Here is a 24,917-nt window from a genome sequence, read left to right on the forward strand (position 1 = left end):
TTGTCTGTATGAAATTTTAGTTTGTACTGGCTTTGCTAGTGCTTTTTATGTAGCCTGTTGTAAAACTATCTAGATGAGTTGATGTGTCCCCTGAAAGACCTTGTATACCCCTGGTTGAAAACCACTGCAAAGTGCTGAAGTGTCTTCCTGAATCAGGGCCTAGAGCAACCGTTCTCCAAAACCTGCACTGAAATGCATACCTATGGCTGGGGCTATAGTAAGGGCTGGATTTGTGTCTGTCATCATATTTTATATACCCACACTTCTCTTTAATACCTCAATATTTATACACATGTACGCATATATATATATTTACACACACACACCATACACCGCTACCTCGATATAACACGAATTCGGATATAACGCGGTAAAGCAGTGCTCCGGGGGGGCGGGGCTGCGCACTCTGGTGGATCAAAGCAAGTTCGATATAACGCGGTTTCACCTATAACGCGGTAAGATTTTTTTGGCTCCCGGGCACAGCGTTATAACGAGGTAGAGGTGTACTTCATTCTAACTATTCATAGATCACCGTCAATATTTAGAGCAACAAGTTTCCCTCTGCCAAACCAATGAGAGAAATGCACAGGCCAGCGAAATGTACCCAACGCTTTCTAAGCCATTGAGCTACGACTGGCTACAGAACAGAATCCTGGAGCCTCCCTGCCGACCTGAGCAGCCGTGGAGCGCGACAGGTGCCCAACTCCACGAGCCGTCAAGGAAAGAGACACGTGATCCCGAGCAGAGGCTCCCCTCTGAGCTGGTCTGACTTACTCGCTGAGAAGGTGGCTTCCACGTGGACAGGAGGAGTGGAAGGAATGCAAGGCGGGTGTCCCACAAAGAAGGAACGCAGGGAGCGCTCGGACAGGAGGGGAGAGCGCTGGGAGGGGATGTTCTCACAGCTTCCCACACTGTTGTGAATCTTTAAGTTCAGGGGCTTGTTCTTTTTCTTGGCTCTAAGGGAAAGAGAAGGAGAAAAAATGAAGAAAAGCAGCAAAGGAAACAGGATACGTTTTCTCATGGTAAACAGGGGAGAGGGAAGAAGTGCCAGCAAGCAGGTATCCCACTCAGGGAAACACTAGTATGTGTCTGACTAAAACACAAGCACAGGAAGACATGGGCCCGAACCCATGTCCTCACACACTGGAAGCCGTGAAAGCCAAACCTGGGCTCAGATCCATATTTGCATGTGGCCCCTCATCTTAATAATGAGCTGAACCAGATCCCATTTCCAAAGTCAGACCCAGTTACCTCCAAGCCACATTACAGTAGTAGAGGTGTTTATCAAGTGCTTTGAGATCCTTGGATGGCAGGTGCTGTGTGAATGCAAACTATTATTACCCACATGGTAACACAAGCTAATAAAAATCACATCATTTCTTCACACGCCAGCCTTGCTAAGTCCGTATTGCATTTCACAGTTCTGAAACTACGGCATGTTAACGCTACATGGCACCATCAATCTTTAGCATCCTACAGGAATTACACTCAATTGCTACCTGAAAAATCTCTAGTGCCTGTGACAGACAAATGTGATGCCATGCTGGGGTACTGGAGCCTCACCATAATTCATTCTTCAAACCCGCTTTCAGTCAAGACTTGGAAAGGAACAAATCAATCAGGAGTCTGCACTGACGAGTGAGAATTTTGGAAATATCTTCTCTTACCAGCTTGTTCCTCCTGCGCTACGTTTTCAAAACTCGGTGCTTAAGCTGGTCCTACAAAAGGTTTGTTTTTAAAACACATCCACTATGCCTGTCCAAGCTGCACTCCCCATGCAAATGGGTCTTTCTGTGCACAAATCTGGGTACCAAACTTTCCTGTTTGGTAAGGTCTATCTACCATCACCAAAATGACACATCAACACCAACCCAAACCCTCTCCCACCAAAAACCCTGAAAACAGCCTCACAAATCCACAAAATGAATTTTAAAAAATCACCCCATCCCAAACAGAGTTTATATCCCAGTGCAGGAGAGAAGCCAGAGACACCATGACGTGCACTAGGAACTTTGCTCATGCTATTGATTTAACATGGAAGGAGTCCAGATACCATGGTGATGGGCGGCAGTATAAAACCTTAAGACAGACAGATATACAAATGTTGTTGGAGCCAGTAAACCTAGGGCTGAGACTTTCAAAGCTACCTAGGGGGTTTAGACACCCAATTGCCGTTCCTTTAGGGTACTGGGAACTCAAATCCCTTAGGCATGTTTCAAAATCTCCTCCTGGATTTTTTGGCCACACATACAACAGGCATCATTTATCATTAATATAATGCCAACAATAGGCTGACTGTTTTACGGACAAGTCGAGAGACAAGAGCTCTACTGCCCCTATGGTGTTCAACTGGAATTTCTTTGCAGTCTTTTAACATCTTTCCATTCCAGTTAATTTAAAATGTATTGCCCAGTTTGGCAAGTTAATGAATGAGATGATGATTCCGGGACCAGATTCTCAGCTGGTGCTAATCAGTGCAGCTCCATGGACTTCAGTAGAATTATGCCAATTTAGACCAGCTGAGGATCTGGCCTTGTGCTACAACAGAGGTTCTGTTGTAGTAATTGGGCGGGGCCTACACATTTACTCTAATTGTGAGCGCAGCTGTAAAAAGTGTGTGAAAGTTCATAAAGTGTCACAATAACCTCCAATAAATGTTGATGGGAAAAGGCACAAACGGGAGATACAATGGATTTGTCTAAACCAAAAGGCTACTGATATAATCCATGGACTGTGTTGAAATCATGCCTGATAAAAACAGAAGATGTAGAACCAGAAACTAATGAATGAAATCAACATAGGCCTAAGGGGATGGGCTGTTCCACCCATCACTCCATTTTGGGGTCCTTAAAGAAAGAGACTCTGGCAGGGAAATGATGGAAGAAGAAGACAGAGGCTACTGGAGTGAGCTTCACCATCGTGGCTACCCCCACCTTCTCCTGGGATCTTGGACCTTCTTCGTCCTAATGCTGAGGGATGCCCTGACCAAACCAGGTCAGATGATACCTTCCCACCCCTCTCAGCTCCAACTAAATCCCAACCACCAGCTGGGACGAAATGGGATCAGACTTCAACAGCAGCAACAGCTCATCTCAACTAACTTCTTTCTCTTTTCCCCTAAACGACAGTTAGTCCCATCTTTGATGCCATCGAAGAGATGGTCGGACAAGGGGTTTTTCCTTCCAAAACTCTCTCCAACTAGAGGGAAAGGGAACAAGGACTGTCGGTGCAATGAGAGTCTTATTTAGTACTTTACATTTCAAATGATGGAACTGGTTTTCCTTCTTGTCTTGGTCTTCACTAAAAGGTTAAAAGGAATTTCAATGGTGTGTTTGCCATGGCACTCAGCAGGCTGAGGGCTCATGTATACCAAAGCTCAGACCTTAGTTAACACTGGTTAATGCTGGACAGTGCCTGGGTTACTTTAACGCATTTGGCTCTTTTATGCCATCTAAATTAATACACCAGCAGTGATGGCCCCCATTGGTGTCATGTCTGAGCGCTTCACCCTCTAATTTGGCTTTCCTCACCACAGCCCAGGGAGGCAGGCCAGTGCTCTTGTCTCCATTGTACAGAAGGGAAACTGAGGCACAGGGAGGCTAAAGTGACTTGCCCAAAGTCACACGGGAAGTCTGGTAAAGCCACATTTCCTGATCCCCAGGCTAGCAGTTGGACTATGAAGAAGTCCATACAACTTTCCACTGGGCCTCTAGGCTAAGGGCCAACTTTCAAAGCAAGAGGCCAGTCCATAAACCCATTTATGTGGGTGCCCCAAAGAGCACCACCCCCCCACACACACTGATCTGAGGCAGGGCACAAGCCGGCCAAGTGGGCAGTTTAGCCAGCCGTGCCCTGGCCAAAGATTCGGGGCTCCCCAGTCACAATCAGCTGTTCTTGGAGGCGGAGGGAAGATACAGATTTTTCTCTCCGCTCTGCTAGCTTGTCTGATTGAATTAGATCCTGCCTGGCACTGTCTAACCAGGACTGATGGGGAGTCAGTGTGCACTGGCGGAGGGCAAAGGGGGTATAAAGGGCCAGACCCTGAGTGGTGTGAGCACCTTGGGTGAAATTCACCCAGTGCAGGGAGTCAGCCCAGGGACGTGGCATCACTTCAGCTCTCAAAACAGGGTTAGCACGGGACTCGACTGGCACACGGGCTTCAGGTGGGGCCTTTGCACGGGGTGAAACACTCACGCCACCTGCTGACGTCAACGGGATTGCGGGTGCTCAGCCCCGCTCAGGATTTGGCCTGGAATCATGGATATTAACCCGTGGGGTGGGGAGAAGGAAGGTGCCTCACTGGCTGCTGCAGCCAGCCTGTGTCCTGAGGAGCTGCTAGACAGAGCTCATAAGAACAGCCGGACTGGGTCAGACCAAAGGTTCATCTAGCCCAGTATCCTGTCTGCAGACAGTGGCCAATGCCAGGTGCCCCTGAGGGAGTGAACCTAACAGGCAATGATCAAGTGATCTCTCTCCTGCCATCCATCTCCATCCTCTGACAAACAGAGGCTAGGGACACCATTCCTTACCCATCCTGGCTAATAGCCATTAATAGACTTAACCTCCATGCATTTATCCAGTTCTCTTTTAAACGCTATTATAGTCCTAGCCTTCACAACCTCCTCAGGCAAGGAGTTCCACAGGTTGACTGTGCGCTGTGTGAAGAACGTCCTTTTATTTGTTTTAAACCTGCTGCCCATTCATTTCATTTGGTGGCCCCTAGTTCTTGTATTATGGGAATAAGTAAATAACTTTTCCTTATCTACTTTCTCCACATCACTCATGATTTTATATACCTCTATCATATCCCCCCTTAGTCTCCTCTTTTCCAAGCTGAAAAGTCCTAGCCTCTTTAATCTCTCCTTAATAGCTCCTTCTGCTATAGCCCTTTGCAGCCTCCCTCACTGCCCCAGTCCCTGGGATCTCCGGTTACAGCACTTTCTGCTCCTCTCACGGACACAATGTTCCCATTGAGGCCGCAGCGTCCATTAAGGAAGCCCAGGTCCCTTTCATTAATCCTGGAGAGGTTCTTTTGGGTGGTTGCTGGCGTTTTTTCTGTCCTCTGGCTGCAAGCAGGCAGCGCAATAGCCCTTGATGTTATCAATAAACAATTCCAGGGCCTGGAGGGGCTCCCAGGGCCATCACTCAGCCGCCCGGGCTCTAACACTCAGAAACCGCTGGCAATATTTTCTCACGATTTAGGAGGTTAGCATTGACTCCTGCTTGAATTACAGCCTTTTATTCAATCAGGTGCATTTGCTTTCTGGTTATACGGTTGTAACTAATTAGTTAACAACAATGCAGGGGTGGCGAGGGAAGAGAATGAATCGTATTAACCCTCCGATGACGGAGGGTGGATCCAGCTGGATCTGCCCTCTACAGCTCCAGGGCAAGACGCAGAGGCCTCCCCAGCCTCGCTCCTGCTGACGGGTCTGGCCAGCACCTCACCATGCTTGGTCAGTGATGGCTGGAGAGGGCGTGAGAATGGCAGCTAAGTCTGTTTCCTGACGGACTTTAGCACTGAGGCTGAACGCTCCAGGGACCGCGTCACTCCAAGGTTCTGCATCAGGTTTGCTGCCATTGGCCCAGCGACCACGAGAGGTCGTCTCTAGCGCTTGGGGCAGGCATAGACAGCTCCTGTGGTGCACGCTTGCATTATGGGCCGGCGGATTTGCTCTTCCGCGTGTCAGGAGTGTTTTCTTCCTTGTTTCTAAAGCCACTAAACCCATCCCCTCGTCCAGCGGCTCATAAGAGAGATTCCAGCCAGTCCAGACCCACCACGCGCCATGGTATCAGAGTCTCCTTCTGCACCTGGGCAGATTTCCAACGAGTGGCCTCCCCCATGGCTGAGGGATCCACCCAGCCCACTTGGAGTCCAACATGGGAGGTGCCCCATCCCTCCCCCACAGACCCTGAGGGAAGCCAAAGCGAGACAGGCTAACTTCTCACACACTTCACAGCAGGGTTAACTGACCCCTGAAAACTGGATACAGGAGAAGCCTACAGGGGAATTTGAGGGAGGCAGGGCCCGCCCCCAAGAGACTCTAATACATGGGATTTCCCCCGTCCCCCCCCAACTCAGCATCTCATAGGATAAGTCCCCCCACAGCGGGAGATGTCTCCTATGAGGAATTTCAGCTAAACTGCACCCCTCCCCCGGGGGAGATGCTCTTGTCTCCAGAAATCTATTGCAGAGGGGGTCTCCTCACCCCACTCGTCCCCGGGAGTTTGGCTGAAGAAGCCAAAAAAGCACGCCAGGCAAAAGGGCCGGGTGCCCAGTTCTGTTCTGTACCACCCCTAGCACTGCCCTCCCTGGCACAGAGGAGGAGTTTTACTGAAGCAGAAGAAAGGGCTGGGGGCTAAGCAAGGTGAAGCCCCACACGATCCTTGCAAAGCCTTCAGGCTGGGATAGGCTATCCCGACACCCAAACCCCGTTAGGCTAAGTGAGTCAGGCACCAAATCCCAGAGCATTTCAGTAGGATTCCGGGACCTAATTCCCTTTGGTCCCTCTGAAGATTCCAGCCCCAGAGAACAGCTCAGCTCACCCCAAAGCCCAGACAGCTCTGTGGGTGCTACTGAGTGCCCTCCCTTTCCCACCTGCTTTGGTTTCAGACGCCACGAGGAAGGACCCTGGCTGTATGTGCTCAGTGTTCTCAGGGAGCTGCCATGCCCACCATCTCCACCCTCAACCACAGACAGTGCCACCAGCTCCGGTCAGGGCTCCCCTCCTTGGCCACCCCATCTTCAATGCCAGCAGCCCTGAACTGCACTCAGAACATACAAGGGCCTAGCACCATTTGGCACGTTCTGCGCTTAACGTAGCCCAGTGAGCCCTCTTGTGGTGAGGAACAAGCCTGTGTGAGCCCCGGCACTGTCCCCGCAGCCTGGTGAGAGTTCATTTGGAAACTCTCCTCCCTGCATTCAATGGATGTTTTCCCACAAACGCCACAGCATTTGCTCCTGGCAGCAATTCTTGCTTTAGGCAGGGATTGGACTGAAGGAAACTAGCTTCCTGGAGGTGTGAACACAGAATGGTGCCCAGATACCAGGGTGACGGGACACTAGGAATCAATTAGCTAAATCACTCTACCCCCATCCCTAAGTGACTCTCTTCCTTGCTTAGCGCTCCTCGCTGACACCCCTATTCAGCAAAGCACCAAAGCGTCGGTGTGCTTAACTTTACGCACATGTTTTCAAGTCCCACTCTGTGCATGTGCTTGAGGGCTCAGTTGAACAGACGTGGATTTTGGTACGTGCTTAAACGTTTTGCTGGAGTGGGGCTTTACTAGGAGGCCAACTGCAGATAGGGAAGGCAGCCCCAGCCACGCCCTGGCATGAAGGTAAGCATCTATCCGGTGCTGAGATGACATTGCTTGGTGGAAAGACACAGCAGTAGGTCTCTGACATAGCTGTGTCTAGATCCAACTCCACACCATACAGAACTCCCTCGTCTTCCTGTTTCAAACATTGGACATGCACATTCCCCGAGAATCCCGAAGGCAGCTTGCTGTATCGATGCAACAACTAGAGCTGATAAAGAAATAGGGGGGTGGCACCTTCTTTACGCCATGAGTCCTTTGATACCAAGCCGTCTCTAAGTATTCCTACCCTGCCCACCACCATGGTATCTGGCCATCAAGAGGCTGATTTATAGCAGGGTTTGATCAGAAGCCTCCCTGTTAGGGAGTTTTAGACGTTGGATGTTTCTACTGTTAATTTTCTTTTTAACGCCGGATTATTTCTGCTGCTCATTGCATTTCTTTTGTTTTCACTCCAATATGTCCATCCAGTGCTCTGCAGGATGGTTCAAGAGGCTGTAGCCATCAGAAATGCTGTACGTGTCACCCTAAAACTGGAAAGATCTAGTGTCAGCCTGATTTGGGGAGGGGGGAGCCACCATCTTGGAACGTCCAGCTCCCAGCACTCTGGGCACTGTCAACACCCTAGCCCCCCTAGAACAGAGCGGTCAGGGAGACAAGGAGAGGGGTAGCCCCTAGGACAGTCAGGCTGTGTGTCACAAAGGAAGGCAGTTACACAATGGCAGCTGGGAGACAGCATGCAGCAGCTTGAGAAGGGAAAGCGTGCTACAACAGAGACGGCAAGGACGGGGGAAAAGACCAACAACGATCACACCAAGCTCTGGACAAACCCCAGCGTATCAGAGGAAACTAGCAGCAGAGCTTCCAAAGGAGTGGAGCATCTTCCCTCTGAAAACGTGGTCTCAGTGAGTGCAGAAGTACAGGAGACTAGTGGTTGGGCCATTGACCATCCAACTCAAAACGGATGTTTCTGATTTATCTTAACCCCCGCCCCTCCTCACACGCAGACACATTCCTCCTCTTTCACATTCCCCTGGTTTTACCGGGAAAAAATCAGAGTGTCTTGAGCTTAGTCTCATGCTTCATTGCCTTCCTAGGTAGCTAACTCCATCCGTTAATCAGACTGGCGTGAAACTGCTCTACCCAAAGCCTCTCTTTACTCCTAGTTTCCTTAACTTCTGAGTTATGTCCCCTCGTGTCTCAACCACTTCCCAGCAGGTGCGCAGACCCTCTGGTGACATGACTGCTCAGCTAGCTAGATATGCAAGTATCTCATTTGGTAGAGGTGGGCCTATGGGCCAGGTCTAAATGCCTACAAGAACGTGCAGCAGTTTGAAATCCAGATCTCAAATTGTCCCTCTTCATAACGATTCAAGACATAATGTCTATCCGGACTTGTAACGTGAGCCCTTCTCCATTAATAATACAGCAATGTCCATAGGAGGCTGTGCAAGTGTTTTACAGTAACTGTCCCCCCACCCCCATCCTGCCAGGGGGGTCACCAGCATTATCACCCTCACTGCACACAGAGGGAGACTGAGGCCTGGAAAGGTGAAGTGGCTTCCCAAAAATCACACAAGAAGGCAGTGTCAGAGCCAAGACCAGAACGCTCTGGCTCGCTGCCCTGGGCCGTCACCACAACAGCATCCTCCCCTTCCTCTCAACCACAGCACATCTCCGATAACCCCAAATCCATGACAACGCCACGGGCATCTGGAGATGCCAATTGCTAGGAAATGACTGCCCTGCGGCACCCCGAGCGCTTTACAGTCCTCCGTAGCATGTGAAAATTAAACCCGACTCTAATGCACTAATTGTTTCCTCGCACAGGAAAAGCTGCTGCTCATTTCAATGTCTCTGTGCAAACAACTCGCCATCAAGGAGCTTGTTTCGTTCACTTTGCGTGGCGCATGGGCTCGTTAGCCGAACAGACAATTGAATCAGATGAGGTTCGGCAATGTAGCCTCCTGTCTCTGCACCAGGCTGGAGCAAAGGGCTGGGGCACCTGGGGGTAATGGCCCCAGGACGCCCTCAACAGGGCTCCTACTGAGTTGGAGACTCTAATACACCGGCCTGTAATCATGTGACTTCACCTGCTAACAGCCAACCCAACCCCAGACACCTGTCCCCAGGTTTCCAGGCCTTCCATGCTTCCAGGGTACCCCCTGCTGCTGTCTCCATGGTGACAAGTCCAGGTCTCTGCAGCCCCTAGCAACAGATTTATCCTCTACAGAGACAAACAGAAAACCCTGGGATGAGCTAAGTTTTGCAACAGTAGTGGGACCTTTAAAAATATCCCCAATTATCATCTGGTCAATACAGCTGACTCTGAAACCAGCTGCAGTTTCAAGGCAGGCCTGGAGACAAGGGGCAGCTGAGACTCTGAACTCCTTTGTGGTCCCAGAACTCCTCAGATCCTAGGATCCCTGTCACTGGGGAGCCCATTCGCAGTGGCAGGAAGGGACAATCCCCTTTTCAGCAGGACAATCAATCCTACAGGGGATTTCACTGCCAGGAGGAAGGGTAGCAAATGGTTAGAGCAGGAGATAGAGAATAAGAGGGGAAGTCTCCCAATTTCTGAGAGGAGGGTCAAGTTACTGTTGCAACAGAGAACTGCCAGTCAGCTCAGGACAGCCCCCGGGTACCACAGCACGCTGAAGCGCCACAGGAAAGTTCACACCAACGTTCCAGCCTTGGGGTGGAGCCCATGTGTCCGTGGGGAGTCCAGCAGCTGCAGGTTGGCAGCATGGCTGGAACCTGTCCTGGCTCTTTTCCAGCACTCCTGCGAGTCCTTGTTTCCATTTCTCATCCCCACATTTTCCTTTCCCACCTGGATCCCCCAGTATCCCTCCGTCATAGCACTTTCTGTAGACACACTCCAGAGCAGCTTCAGAAAGATTTACACAAATAAGCTGCTCCCGTGGTACCATTTAAACGCCACCCACATTTACAAAGAGTGTGTCGCATACCCAGTAGTGGCTGGTCCCCATGGAAGATACCAGCCTACTGCTGCTACTAGCGAATGGAGTTACTCCTTCCGCTCAAGTAGCGGAGATCTTTACTACAGACCTGAAACTCTTAGGTTCAAACCCTGCTGATGGACCATGCCAAAGGGCATTGTAAGCAGCCTTTCTGGAAACACGCGGCCTAACGAGACACCATTGAGTGCCCTCCACTTGCGACAAAGCTGAGCTCCCACCCAGCCTCTGAGCTCATCCCAGACAGAGCCCCCGGCATTGTCTCCTCAACGTGCTCTTCGCGGGCATCCAGCCCAATAGAGCTTCCTGCAGCCTGGTGATTAACTACTAATCTTATTTTTTTTCCACCCATAAATCAGTTACAGACCAAATATTTACAGAGAGGATCATTTCCTAGCCAAGCCAGGCTGGTGACAGCTCTCATTATTAGGAAGGATGAGTGATTTTGGACAGAGATTCCCTCCTCTTGCTCTGAAAAAAAAATTGAAATTTAAAAAGGATGAATGATGACAGCTGACTGACATCATCCGTCTGTCTCCTGGTGTCGCACGGATTCAGGGAAGGATGGCTGCAAACCGCTTGAGAAATGGGAACAGAGAGAGGACTAGGGAAAGCTCCTCTAAAGCTGTCTCTCTCTCTCTCTTCCTCCCTTCGTAGGGCTAACAGGCTGAGAGGGGAGAATAGATAAAGTCTATAAAAAGGAACAAATCTAAGCAAAAGGGAAGGAGAAAGGAACAGGATATGATTAGGCAGCAGGCAAAAGGCAGACGTGCTTCCAAACAACAAAGCGTGGAACTGAAACGGCTGGAGCAACTCTCCTGCTCCGTAAGCCTCCTTTGCCCCATGGCTGCCCAACGGGGGATGGGACACAGCTGTGGATTGCGCCCCGGAGAAAGCTGGGTTCCATTCCCTTCTCAGTCACTGTCCTTGGCAAGTCTCTTCCCCTCTGTTTACCTGTGTATTGTCCAGACTGCAAGCTCTTTGGAGCAGGGACTGTCTCTCAGTGTGTTGTCCAGTGCCTAGCACCTCAGGGCCCCCAGGCACAACTGCAATACAAACACCTAAACTAGCCTGGTAACCACCTGACGCTGACGCTCCAAAGCTCACCAGAATCCAGCAGCAGCAGCCGCCAATGGGAAAGTGGCAACAGGGCCATCTGCGCCACCGGGGCTGGGAAGTACCCGGCCGAGAGGCAAGGTAACGTCCATGGGAACTGGCAGTTCTCGTCTCCACAGCCTCTGTCCACAGACGGCCACACCTGCTGGACCGTGCTCCCGTGCATTGCCCCTCTCTGCAGATGGGCTTTTATCCCCAGTACAAGACCCCAGCATCTTAGCTCAGGTTTGTATACACATGGAAAGGCCGAAATTTCTCAATGGACTCTCTCAGCTCGTACTGTGCATGCTCGTGTCTCCTGCGTTTGCCTCCACAAGACAGTCTGTACATGCCGGTGCGTACCCTGGGAAGTTTCCTAGGTGTGATGTAAAAATCTGGCCCTCAGAGGCTTAATCTCACAAGAGGGAGGAATACAGAAAACTAGGCAAGGTTCTGCGCGGCCTCCCCTGGGCCCGAGAAAGGCTGAGGGGTGGGGATATGATAGGATGACCAGACAGCAAATGTGAAAAATCGGGACAGGGGATGGGGGGGTAATAGGAGCCTATATAAGAAAAAGACCCCAAAATCGGGACTGTCCCTATAAAATCGGGACATCTGATCACCTAGGATATGAAACCCCGTTGCCTTTTCCCTGCTCTCCCATCTGCATCCTCAGGCCACTTTGCCAGTGATGTCAGTGCGGGGGTTGCCTGAGTGAGGACCTCAGGACGGAGCCCTTAATATATTCAAGTCCTTGAGCGTTGATGCCTGGTTCTCAGAGTGCATTAAGGCTCATTAGGTGGCTTGACGATTGGTTTGATGGACTTAGCGCTCATCCCCTGCTGAGCACCCGCAGACAGCGAGAGCGGAATGCAAAACCTTGAACTTTTATCTCGGTTCGGGCGTGCGAGCGGTCGGTGTTACGTCTGTCCTTTAATCTCTTCCATCTTTAACCCAGAGATCAGCCGAGTGAAGGAACACTCCCCCAGCAGGGCTAACTCCCTGCCCTTTGCCACAGAGCTGCTGCGGAGCGATCCACGTAACGCTTCCTGCAACTGTTTTCAGCCTCCCAGTTCAACTCTAATTCCCATCACCACACCGGGCAGGGGCACAGAGCCTCCCCTCCCAGGATCCCAAAGCCCTGCACACAGGTGGGTGAGGAGGGGGGAAGGATCATGATCCCCATTTTAGAGAGGCACAGGAGTAAATTGCCCAGGATGCCTGTGGTGGAGTGGGACTATAATGCACACAGACAGCCCTCGAAGGATGTGTCTATAGTGCATCATGGGGTGCGGCTCCTGGTAGCAGCACGGGCTGGTCACACAAGTCATCTCCCAGGGTTCTGGGCGGGTTTGAAATCCAGGCTACTGCCCCAGTACTTGAGCTAACTCAGGCACGTCTACACGAGCTGTAATCGCACCGGATCGCAGTGTGGCCGGACATAATCTCTCAGTGCTTCCCCCTTGCCTTGGGCCGGGGGGCAGGCGGAAGTAGGAGGGAGTCGTTTGCTAAAGCCCTTTACAAGGCATAGCACACCCCTCCCTCTGGCCATAGTGCCCTGACTCCCCTGGCTGCCTCAGGGGGGTGTACACAGCCCCCGCCCCCCCCCCCCAGCTAGAGAAGTGATGAGGGCAGATCCAAGCCAGCAGGGGGTGACATTGGGGCCTTCCGCTCCCTCAGCTCCCTGCCCAGCCCCAACCGTGCCCTGAATGATGCCACACTCTCTGCCCCAGGACGCAACAGAGGAATGTGCTGGAGAACTCCGGAGACAGCTGAGAAACAAATGCCTTTTCTCTGCTCAACACTCCCCATCCCCAGTGTTTCACTTGCTTTAAAATGGGGAAGGGCAAGTGTCTGGCTAAATTAAAGGGGCACCGACAAGATAAAACTCGCCGTGTACAACACCCCAGATCGTTAAAACACTCGACGAATTTGCACATCTAGCGTTGTGCATCCATTCAGCTTGCACAGCGAAACTCGCTCAGTCAGTTTTCTCTGGGCACTAGTATACACCAGGGATGTGATTCTCGGCCCAGCAGGGGAGGGCCAACGTTAAAATCAAATACACAGCCAGGCAAGGGTGACGGTGGGAGGGGCCCGATGGGTCACATGACCCTCCCCAAATGCCGTGGGGGAGGCAAGGGGCCAGCAGTTGGCGGGGCCAGAGCCTCTCCTCTTCCCGCTGCCCGGCTGCTGCACTCTCCCAGGCAGTCTCCGGCCACGCTGCCTGGAGGGGACGCTGCCCGGCCCGGTGCAGTGCAGTGGGACAGAGACACACACCCGCCCCCGGTAACGTGGGACGGGCTGGGGAGAGCATGGGGGCCCCGGGCTGCGGGTGGGGTGGAGAGGAGTCATGTGGGGGTGTCACGTGGTGAGGCCATGTGCCCCCCTTTGACTGTTGCTCCCTTTGTGTCCCTCCCCACGAGTCGCCCATGTGACTAGTGATTTTAGGTGCCTCGCTTGATACATCTTACAGGAGCCTGATTTCCGGAAACAGCTGAGCACCCACCCTCTGAAAAAGGAAGGCCCTTTAAGGTGTCTTAAGTCGAGCAGCCAAAAAGAGACACCCTAGGGCCCAGATCACTGGTCACTTTTGAAAATCTTGGCCCGTGTGCTCAAAGCAGGCTTGAAAACAGGCATTGGTTCGCTGGTTTCGGACAGTTGCCTTTAAAGGAGCAAGTTCTAAGCTGGGACTTAAGTGGATGTTTTCCCTGTCATTCAAAGCAGTCTCATTTAATTATGGCTTCTCAGAGTCCCTTTGCACCCTGCCCTTGGTGTGATGCTCGCCAGCAAAGCACAACAGAACAGCCTTATGCCTTCCTAGAAACCCTGCGCCAGAGGCCACCTCACCCAAAGCCCAACTGCACAAGCATCGTGTGGTTAGAACTCCAGGAGGCTTTCAGTGGTGTGGCCAGGTGGAGTGGGACGTGGCTGGCCCCTGTGCATGGCATCACCTCTTGGGTAACCCATGGGGGAGCAACAGTGAACGTTACTGCTGGCGTTACACAGAGCACTTTCACTCCTTTGCCCTTCTGAACCGGCTCTCTTCAAGCTGACATGCCAGCTTTGCTGGGTATCATTAGAATGAATTATGTGCCACAGATGGAGGACAGATTGATAGAGAGACAGACAGGACCGAGCAGGTGCAAAGAAGAATCATCACATCAAGAAAAACAGAATGACCCTTTCTGGATGCCACTTGTTTACCATAAATACAAAATCTCTCGGAGATGCTTTTCCATCCCTCCCCCTCCAGCCCATCATTCCCTGGGACATTCCTCTCGGGAGCCAGCTACAGAGGCAGCAAGCAGACGGACGGACAAAAGGACAAGACAGCTCATCTTCTCCCATTTTAGTTACCAGGACGTCAGAAAGCAAGAGGGGTCTGAAAAGCAGGGATCCTGGGGCTGGCTTTGAAAACCTAAAAGCCTGGCCAGCAGGAGCAGTTGGAGTCCAACTACCACAACTGCGTGTGTAGACTGGGTATTTGCACACAGCTGCATGCACCGGTTAGGGGTCAGACTCTGCCACGCATACTACGGGCGGAATCCCATTGAGTTGAATAGGTCTGCTTGCTGGTTAATGTGCCACTTGACATAAGAGCTTCAGATCTGGCCCTAGATGAACAAAAGCATCTGTGCATGTATGGGCGGGGGGGGGGGAACCAATCAGGCTCTCCTACCTGCTAAGACAGGGTTGGAGCTGAACTTTATAACGTTGTTAATGTCTTTGTTAATACAGCCAAAGCCCAGGAAGGGGAAGGCTTGTCGACTTCACATGTGCCTGGATTTTTGCTTTGGAAAAATGCAAGAGGGAAACTCACCCTGCAAACAGTGCAAAGCACATTGGGCTTTTAATAGCCATGCACTGATCTGAGGCCATCTGTATTGCTATGATTTTTACCTTGACCATATCCCAGGAATAAATGAGTACGTTGCTCTGCATTGCCTGGAGGGGTGTAAATGCGGGGAGACTGTTCCTGCACAAGACAAACCAATCAACAATATTTTTAAACTTGGTTATTTATTCCCATTGCGCATTTGTTATTTCAACTGGCCATTAAAGAACTCCTGGGCCTGCCTGACTCGGCCAACTGTTCAGCACAGGTCAGTTAGTCATTAAGGATCCCCCAACGCACAGAAATCAAGCAGCCTCGCTAACTAGCAACTAAGGAGCAGTAAAATGCAGCTCCAGAACAAGCTAAGGCTGGCTGTAACCAGTGAGGGGGACAAGCCACAAGCAGGTGGCTGTTTTCCCCTCTGCAATTTACATTATTAAATAAGAAAACGATCAGGCAATAAATACAAGAACCACCGACTGTCACAAACACTGATCTCCCAAAGCTGCAGAAATGGTGCAGTTGTAACAATGCAGGACAAGTTACTGGGCTTGAGGCAGGAATGAGTGGGTGAAGTCCTCTGGCCTTTGTTATGCTACTGGCCAGAAAGGATGATCACGATGGTCCAATCTGTCAAGAGGCACACTCTGTGATCTCTCTTCACCAGAGAGCTGATGAGTCTATAACTGAAGAGCGTTCCACCAAACCAATGGCTCTCAACATTTCCAGACGACCGTACCCCTTTCAGGAGTCTGGTTTGTCTTGGGCACCCCCAAATTTCACCTCACTTAAAAATTACTTGCTTACAAAATCTGACATAAAAATACAAAGAAGTGTCACAGCACACTAGTACTGACAAGTTGCTGACTTTCTCATTGTTACCATATAATTATAAAATAAATCAATTGGAATACAAGTATTGCACTTATATTTCAGTGGATAGTATACAGAGCAGTATAAACAAGTCATTGTCTGTATGAAATTGTAGTTTGTACTGACTTCACTACTGCTTTCTATGTAATCTGTTGTAAAATTAGGCAAATCTCTAGATGAGTTGATGTATCCCCAGGAGACCTCTGCGTTCTCTCAGAGGTACACGTACCCCTGGTTGAGACCCACGGCACTAAAGAAAAGCTCACTGTTGTAACAATTATCCTTCGTCTCTGATATTTACATGGCATGATTTGTAAACCTGTTAAAGCATCCTACATAAATAAATAAATAAGCCAACAAACATCTGTGAAACCCATCAGGCTTGGAAATCGGTATCTATTCATCTTTTATGTTGCTCTCTTAGGGTATGTCTCCAGGACAGCTGGGAGCACGCAGCTCAGCCCAGGCAGACAGACACGCACTAGCTCTGCTCGAGCAGTGTGAACATGGCAGCATGGGCTGGCCACCCAAGCTCAGAGCCCAGGGGGCCGGGCCGGCTCACATGCAGGTAGCTAGCCCATGCCACAACTTCTACGCTGCTATTTTTAGTGCACTAGCTTTCGCAGACCTAGCATGTGTCTGCCTACCTGGCTTGAGAGACTCACTCCCAGCTTAAGGTCATTGTCAGCGTCCCTGTGCCCCTGCACTGGGAAATAAGGGAGAACAACAAGTCCCCTTCTTTCTTGTGTGCGCAGCGCTACCTACATGGCCAGAGGCTAAGCTCAGGGACAAAGAGTGACTGTCACTGGGCGGCTACTCCCCCTCCCACACAGGAGGGCGGGCCAGGGTCTGGAGCTGGCAGAGCTTCCTGAAGGCTTGCCATGCTGGACCAGCTCAGAGGGGAAAGCTCTATATCGTTACACCAAGTCACCGTCTGATTCATGCCCTGCTCCTGCATCCTGAAGCTCCGTGCTACCCCTCGCTCGGTAAAACTTATCGAGTTACATCCAGCAGCACTCCTACTGCAGCAGATCATCTTTGTCCCTATCTTCCAAACCAGACTGCGGCAATAAACCAGAACTCACTGGCACTGTGACAAGCACTCTCTCTCCCTCTCTAACTACTTATAAATACTTCCTCCAGACCCTCGTGAGGGAAAAGGTGGTGAAAAGTTACCAAGCCTGAAGTCTTCCACCCTCTCATAAATCAATGGGTTATTTTCTCCCCCTGGTGTTGTAAGAGGAGAACTCCAGAATGTGTTCCAAACGCCACTCACGGGTCCATGTGTCCGAGACGATAGTCAATCGATTTGTGATGTTTTCTAGCCCCCGCACCTCATTTTCCAATTCTGTGTGAGTAATCATTTAGCCATCAAGAAAACGATTTGTATTATGGCCCATTTTCACAGCCTGTTAAGCAGCGTCTCCAGCTCCCTCCCTGGCGCACACGCCTCGGGGGCCGGAAGGGAAGTTGTACGTTCAGCAGAGCTGCAATGCTGTCCGTGACGAGCTTCCAAAGAGCTGGGGCCAGCCTGCCACTGAGAGCCAGTCCGAGCGACTCCTGCGCTGGGCCACCACACAGGACAGCTGCTCAGCCACAAGACCCCCCGAGACAGAACAACTCCCTCTGAGGTATTCTCTCTACTTGTGTAACTTGTGTGACTCCATTTCCCCGTCTGTAAAATAGCGCTAATGATACCTCTTTCACAGGGGGAATGTGAGCTTAGTTCATTAATGATTACAAAGTGCTTTGAGATCCTCAGAGCATGGAGCTGGTAGGTCTGATTTCCGGCTCGAGCAGACATACACTAAAAATAGCAGTGTAGCTGTGCGGGCACGAGTGACTGGATGGGCTAGCTGCCCGAGTATGTACCAAGGGTCTTCAACTGGATCACATTGAGGGAGCTAGCCCAGCCCACTGCTGGTGCCGCCATGGCTACCCTGCCATTTTTAGCGTGCTAACTCAATCAAAGCTAGCATGGCTTCTATAGGGACGCAGAGCATAAAAAGCCATCACCACTGATTTGTTTGCATGGCACCCCAAGCATCATGGGGGTGGGAGGGCTGCATTACAGCTGCAGTCATTATGACCTCAAAGACTCATCATCTTGTGAAGTACCAAGCTGCATTAGTTGGTGAGCCAGCATTGGTCCTCCCTTGGGACTATCTTCATAACACCTGTGCCTGGATTTTCAACATGCAGATTTTGTTCTCTTTAGTTTCTCTAACTTTAACTCACTTCCTGACTCATACCCTTAGCAATATACAGAGATATACCTATCTCCTAGAACTGGAAGGGACCTTGAAAGGTCATCAAGCCAAGCCAAGCCAAGCCAAGCGCCTTCACTAACAAGACCAAATACTGATTTTTGCCCCAGATCCCTAAGTGGCCCCCTTAAGGATTGAACTCACAACCCCAGGTTAAGCAAGCCAGTGCTCAAACCACTGAGCTATCCCTCCCCCCCTTCTTCCCAGCCTCCTCTACCGCACACACTTCCCTATGAGCTAGGAAAGACAGAGGAAGTGCTGCTGAAACTTACAAGGTCTGTTTGAAGTATAAAGCAATTTTTCCATCTGCTGCTCTCCAGCCAGAAGGGATTTCAAGAGCATTTTATCTAATCCTCCCCATCACCTGTTTTCAAGCTAGACAAGTCCGACTAACTCCTCGCACGTGGCAGGACATCAGGGTTTATGATCGAAGTCTGTCCCTCGCGTCCTAGGCCAGCAGAGACCCAGGGCTGCTCACTCCCACTAACACCTCTCTCTGCCCTCCTTACACTGCTAGATTGGTTTAGATGTCCCCTGGGAATGTACCTCTGCACACGGTCTCCCTGGCTGGCCCAGCACTAACATACCGGTTCTGCACTGCCACCCCCAGTGCCAGGGGCTGGATAGGCCCCGGGTTGCCCTGGAATACAAGGACCACAGAATTGATTTCGGGTACATCTAACCTGCACACTCCTTATGGCAGCATGTGGAATACATACACTGCATGCCCCCGGAGCGTGGGTATAAACAGCAGTGTATGCAGTGAGACACCGCTTATGCAAGTTGAGTGAAGACAAGCCTGAACCCTTAGGGTACGTACCCTCCACAGCTTTCCACACACCAAGCAGTGCCTCTCCTGTCTACACTGCTGGAGTCTTTCCCCATCGCAGAGAAAGGCTCCCACAGCTCAGTGCAGCAGGGAAAGATCCAGCAACAGGGAAAAGCCCTGGCAGCTCCCTAAAGCCAGAGCCTTTCCCCACTGTCTCCCCCCGCCAGAGCCTTTCACTGCCAAGTGTAGCTGCACACGGCAGTGTGGATGCAACCTGCTTTTCACCGTGGCATGTAGCTACACATACCCTACATACACCGCCAGTGGTGTGCAGTGTACACACACCTTTACAGACACTTCTTCCCCCACTTCTCTTCAATCTGCCCCATACACTGGAAAGGAGCAATTGAGAGCAGCCCCTGTTCCCATGTGATCTATTCCAAGTAACCCAAGACTCATATGGCTTACACTCTGGAGGGAAATTATCTGTAAGCCTCTACCAGACCAAAGGCAAGGAAAGGCAAAGGCAATGAGTGCCAGACAAGTGCCTAAAACAGAGAGGTAATCCTAAGTGATTTAGGACCTTAGGCCCCAGTGGGAGTCAATAGGATTTAGGCTCTTAAGTGTCTGAGACACATTTGAAAATGTTCTCCAAAGAGCTGTGTCCAACCCTTCATAGCTGGGTGAAGGATCAAGCCCACCAGGTGGCCTCTTGGGGAGAAATACAGGGTCAAAATAGAGGATCCTAGAGGAGCCACTCCTTGCAAAACACTTTCAGACACAGATGGGATTAAGCCATTCCTAATTTAGGTTTTTCCACTCCTAATGTTAAAGGTCTCTCTCAAACGAGCAATGGGAGATAAGGGTATAAATTCCCCACACAAGCAGATGAGGTTATAGCTCTTAATCACTGAGGACTCATCCATTTCTGGGAGAGATTTCAGTTATCGCTTTGAAACGTTTTAATTTCCTCTACTTTATACTCCATGGCCAGCTCCAAGACTTAGCATGGATGAATCTCGGCAAAGAGTTGTTAACTGCTAAGGAAGGATATTCTATTTGCAACGCTGTTCAGTCATACAGATTGTGTGTGTTCATGCACCATTTTATGTGTAAGACCTGCAATGAGTGCTAGGATTTCTTGTCTTGTATGATTTACAGCTGGCGTGACTGTCATCAAGAATGAACGCATGATGACATGAAGGGGTCATTGCCTGAAAGACACACACCCACTGGAACCACGAGTTCAAACTGCAGTCTTCCCAGATAAACAACCTGAGTTCCCCATGCCTAGTGAGAGAACCCTGGGGGGACAGGAGACCGTAAGAAGTCAGGTCCAGTCTGCTTTGCCTGGAAATTAGAGACTCCACCTAAGTCACCTTTTCAGGCCTTGTCTCCACTAGGGAAAAGGGTGCATTTCTTACCTGCTCTTAGCCCGTGGGAACTGACAGGAGGTAAAATCCTACTGAACACAAGGTAATTTGTAGTTTTCCCAGGAGTTATTAGGTCAAGGTAAACCCTAGCCTTCCCCACAGTCCTTACCGCAACCTGCTAATACGTGTGAAGACTGCAAGCTGCCTTGTCTTCATTAGGAGTTTACCTCCTGCTAGTTACCAACGTAGCTCACACCTTCTTGCCTAGTGAAGCAGCACCCTGAAGTTTGCTCCAGTGTCCTGAGGCTTGATCGTCTACTGCTTTTGCAAATGGTGCAGTCCTTTACACCAGTTCTAATTCACCAGTATTTTATATACACCTTTACCAGGCAGAGACGGCAACCCAAGGAGCAAGCATTTGTCTGTGGGTCACATGAAGGTTTACGTCCAGTTCAACCATTCGCTCAAGCAGCCAGTAAAAGGCAAATGCTTCTGACAATATTTCAAATGGAATTTGCAGGGAAAAGCAGCAGTTTAATTAAAGTTTCCGTATCAACAAGGCAAAGTCATGAGACAACAACAGACTACTTCCTGGAGCACAGCCAATTTGTAACGCACTTCTGGTAATTTCAGAAAAACAAGCCCCCCCTTCTCGGGATCAAACTGCAAAGCGGAAGGTCTGAAACCAATACTGCTCATTTAGATTCTCCCTGGAATTTGGCTGTGCTAATATTCCCATTAATAACATTTCAGGCATCTTCAGAAACCAGTGCATTCTTGAGTGCGGGGACAAGAAAACAAGAGTTTCTCCTGCAAAGGTCCACTGGAGAAGCAAACGCATCGCAACAGAAAGCACAGTGAGGTTTTGAAATGCCAGTGTGTCCACATAAGGGGTTATTTAGCTCTGAATGATGCCTTCCAATGCCGAGGCATTACACGTTCAGGGCCATTCTTCCTTTAGTCACAGCTGGGCAACTGACTAAATGAGAATGGAACCATCACTCCAGGGGACCTGACAAAATATTAGAAGAGAGAAGGAATCTTTCAGACAAACAGCTATTTCCTGGTTTTACATTTCTGTTTTAACAGACCTTCCTAACACACCACCAGTGCAAGTGATAATAAATAAATAAATGGAGATATCCTATCTCTTAGAACTGGAAGGGACCTTGAAAGGTCATTGAGTCCAGCCCCCTGCTTTCACTAGCAGGACCCAGTACTGATTTTGCCCCAGATCCCTAAGTGGCCCCCTCAAGGATTGAACACACAATCCTGGGTTTAGCAGGCCAATGCTCAAACCACTGAGCTATCCCTCCCCTATGTTTTCCAGGACAGCAGGCTATAAAGAGGTGGCTTAAAGAGAGGCCATACAGAGAAGGGGAACTACTCAGCACCAAGATATTTCCTGCTCCTTCCCTGATTTAGCTACAGTGTCATACAGGAGAGTGGGCCCAATCCTGCTTCCACTGAAATCAATGGGAATTTTCCTACTGCACTTCAAGGAGGACCATGTGGGCCCTGTATAGGAATATGGTGACACTGAATTGAAATGAAAACCGAGTGGATGCATCAGACTCCCAAAAACATACTAGTGGAGTGGCCAGAGGCTGCTCTATATCCAGTGAAGCCATGACAGCTTCAAAATCCAGGCGGGGGGCAGCGGTTGTTTAGTCACCCAGGGACAATGGAGAACTTCCTCTTTCCTAGGTAGATAAGGCAAGACCCATAAATGCAGTTCACGGGGTAGGGGTATTTCAGAGGAGGCTTCTAAGCCTGACGGCTCTGCCAATTCTGCATAGACCTTAAAGTCTCCGTGGTATTTGTTAGAGAAATGGTTTGTCCTTTAGGGCATGGCCGGTAGGTCCCTCCCCAGGCTGTACAGAGTGCCGTATGCCTGCATGGCTGCCGGGGGTGGGTGGCAGGGCTGCGTTACAGCTGGTGTAATGATGTCAGCGGTACATTCCATGGCGGCTAAGGGTGGGTCCACTGGGCACCAGCATGGGAGCTAGAGAACGCCACAGGATCGGTCTGAGGCCAGCAGCCTCACTTAAGAACCACTCCCCTTTACATTCATTACAGTTAGGTCCTGTCTCTTCTCTACTGCAAGACCCTACAACTAGTACAGGAGATTGGGCTCCTGGGGATGGAAGATGTATAAATGTAAAGTATGCGAATGTATCACAAGTTTGTCTTTCTCTAGAACAGTTCTGAGGTTCCTGAATCCTTCTTGATGTATCGCACAGCTAGTCCTTTGCTTACGCTCCCCCTCCAGCAGCAGCTCCCTTTGGCTGTGAGAGGCCATTCTCCCATATTGTAAGTTTACAGAACTGACAGGGGAGATGAATGCACCCCTTTCATATGCTTATACATGTAAATGAGTGCACAAAAGACTAAAGGCAACATCACTTCAGCATGAAAGTGGGTAAAAGCTGAATATTAGACGTGCATGTAATTTTATGCAAGAATTTGCTAAATATATGATGCTCTTTTTCAAATGAAGTAGCAGGTACAAATTGCTTCATGTGCATTGCTGAGGTGTCAATCCACACGTGTACCAGTAGCTGAATAGATCATCTGTGCTCACAGTACTAAATCAGTCAAACATTTATTATCTTCTCAAAAGCCACTAGATTCTAGAGAACGCTAAACGCACACAAAAGATAAAAAGGCATGTCAGCCATTTCAGCATGAGCAGGCCTCGATGGAGATCAAAGACAGTTTTCAGTGGCAGACAGTTACAGTTTGACAGATGTTTACCAGGCAAGTTTAGAACAGGGTTTACAGAACAGGACAGAAACATCAACATCCGGCTTCTACTGGTTCCACAACCTATGGATAACCAGCCATGTTTCATGAGCACAGCGCGGACGATATACCGGGATCAGATGCTGTCCATAAAACAGAGATGTATAAAATGCAATTGTACGCCAGGAGAAATGACACCGTTCTGATGTAAGTATCTTACAAGTTGGACAAGTGCCAGGTCACTTAGTGAACGTGCCTGTCCCCTCCGTACAATTTTGGTATCTAACTTAAAATAGGCCTTCTGTACCGCAGAAAACTGAAAACTAGTTAAGATGCCAGAGGAGAAAGGCAGAACTCCTGGCAGCCCTAGGAGGTGCTCGCTTGGTTAGTTCAGGGCCTGATCCTGCAAACTCTTAAGGCTAGGCGTAATGCTGCTATTCTGAGCAGTCCCACAGACTTCAATGGAACTACATAGTAACAAGCGCTACATCTGGTGGCAAGCGTTTGTCACATAGAGCCCTTCGGGCACGTCTACACTGCAGTCAGGAATCATAGAATCATAGAATATCAGGGTTGGAAGGGACCTCAGGAGGTCATCTAGTCCAACCCCCTGCTCAAAGCAGGACCAATTCCCAACTAAATCATCCCAGACAGGGCTTTGCCAAGCCTGACCTTAAAAACCTCTAAGGAAGGAGATTCCACCACCTCCCTAGGTAACCCATTCCAGTGCTTCACCACCCTCCTAGTGAAAAAGTTTTTCCTAATATCCAACCTAAACCTCCCCAACTGCAACTTGAGACCATTGCTCCTTGTTCTGTCATCAGGTACCACTGAGAACAGTCTAGATCCATCCTCTTTGGAACCCCCTTTCAGGTAGTTGAAAGCAGCTATCAAATCCCCTCTCATTCTTCTCTTCTGCAGACTAAACAATCCCAGTTCCCTCAGCCTCTCCTCATAAGTCATGTGCCCCAGCCCCCTAATCATTTTTGTTGCCCTCTGCTGGACTCTTTCCAATTTTTCCACATCCTTCTTGTAGTGTGGGGCCCAAAACTGGACCCAGTACTCCAGATGAGGCCTCACCAATGTCAAATAGAGGGGAATGATCACGTCCCTCGATCTGCTGGCAATGCCCCTACTTATACAGCCCAAAATGCCGTTAGCCTTCTTGGCAACAAGGGCACACTGTTGACTCATATCCAGCTTCTTGTCCACTGTGACCCCAGGTCCTTTTCTGCAGAACTGCTTCCTAGCCATTCGGTCCCTAGTCTGTAACAGTGCATGGGATTCTTCCGTCCTAAGTGCAGGACTCTGCACTTGTCCTTGTTGAACCTCATCAGGTTTATTTGGCCCAATCCTCTAATTTGTCTAGGTCTCTCTGTATCCTATCCCTACCCTCCAGCGTATCTACCACTCCTCCCAGTTTAGTGTCATCTGCAAACTTGCTGAGAGTACAGTCCACGCCATCCTCCAGATCATTAATGAAGATATTGAACAAAACCGGCCCCAGGACCGACCCCTAGGGCACTCCACTTGAAACCGGCTGCCAACTAGACATGGAGCCGTTGATCACTACCCGTTGAGCCCGATGATCTAGCCAGCTTTCTATCCACCTTATAGTCCATTCATCAAGCCCATACTTCTTTAACTTGCTGGCAAGAA

At 50.0% G+C, this 24,917-nt stretch overlaps 1 protein-coding gene across 1 annotated transcript in view; it reads right to left on the reverse strand.

Moving 5' to 3' along the window:
- Window positions 1–24,917, reverse strand: part of KSR2 (kinase suppressor of ras 2) — a 277,818-nt gene that overhangs the window by 156,165 nt on the left and 96,736 nt on the right. Inside the window, exon 5 of the mRNA XM_065417851.1 lies at window positions 775–956. Coding sequence (XP_065273923.1) covers window positions 775–956 — 182 coding nt within the window. The remainder of the gene's footprint in view (window positions 1–774; window positions 957–24,917) is intronic.

Source organism: Emys orbicularis, chromosome 16 (assembly GCF_028017835.1).
Source record: "Emys orbicularis isolate rEmyOrb1 chromosome 16, rEmyOrb1.hap1, whole genome shotgun sequence".
NCBI classification, from domain to species: domain Eukaryota; kingdom Metazoa; phylum Chordata; order Testudines; family Emydidae; genus Emys; species Emys orbicularis.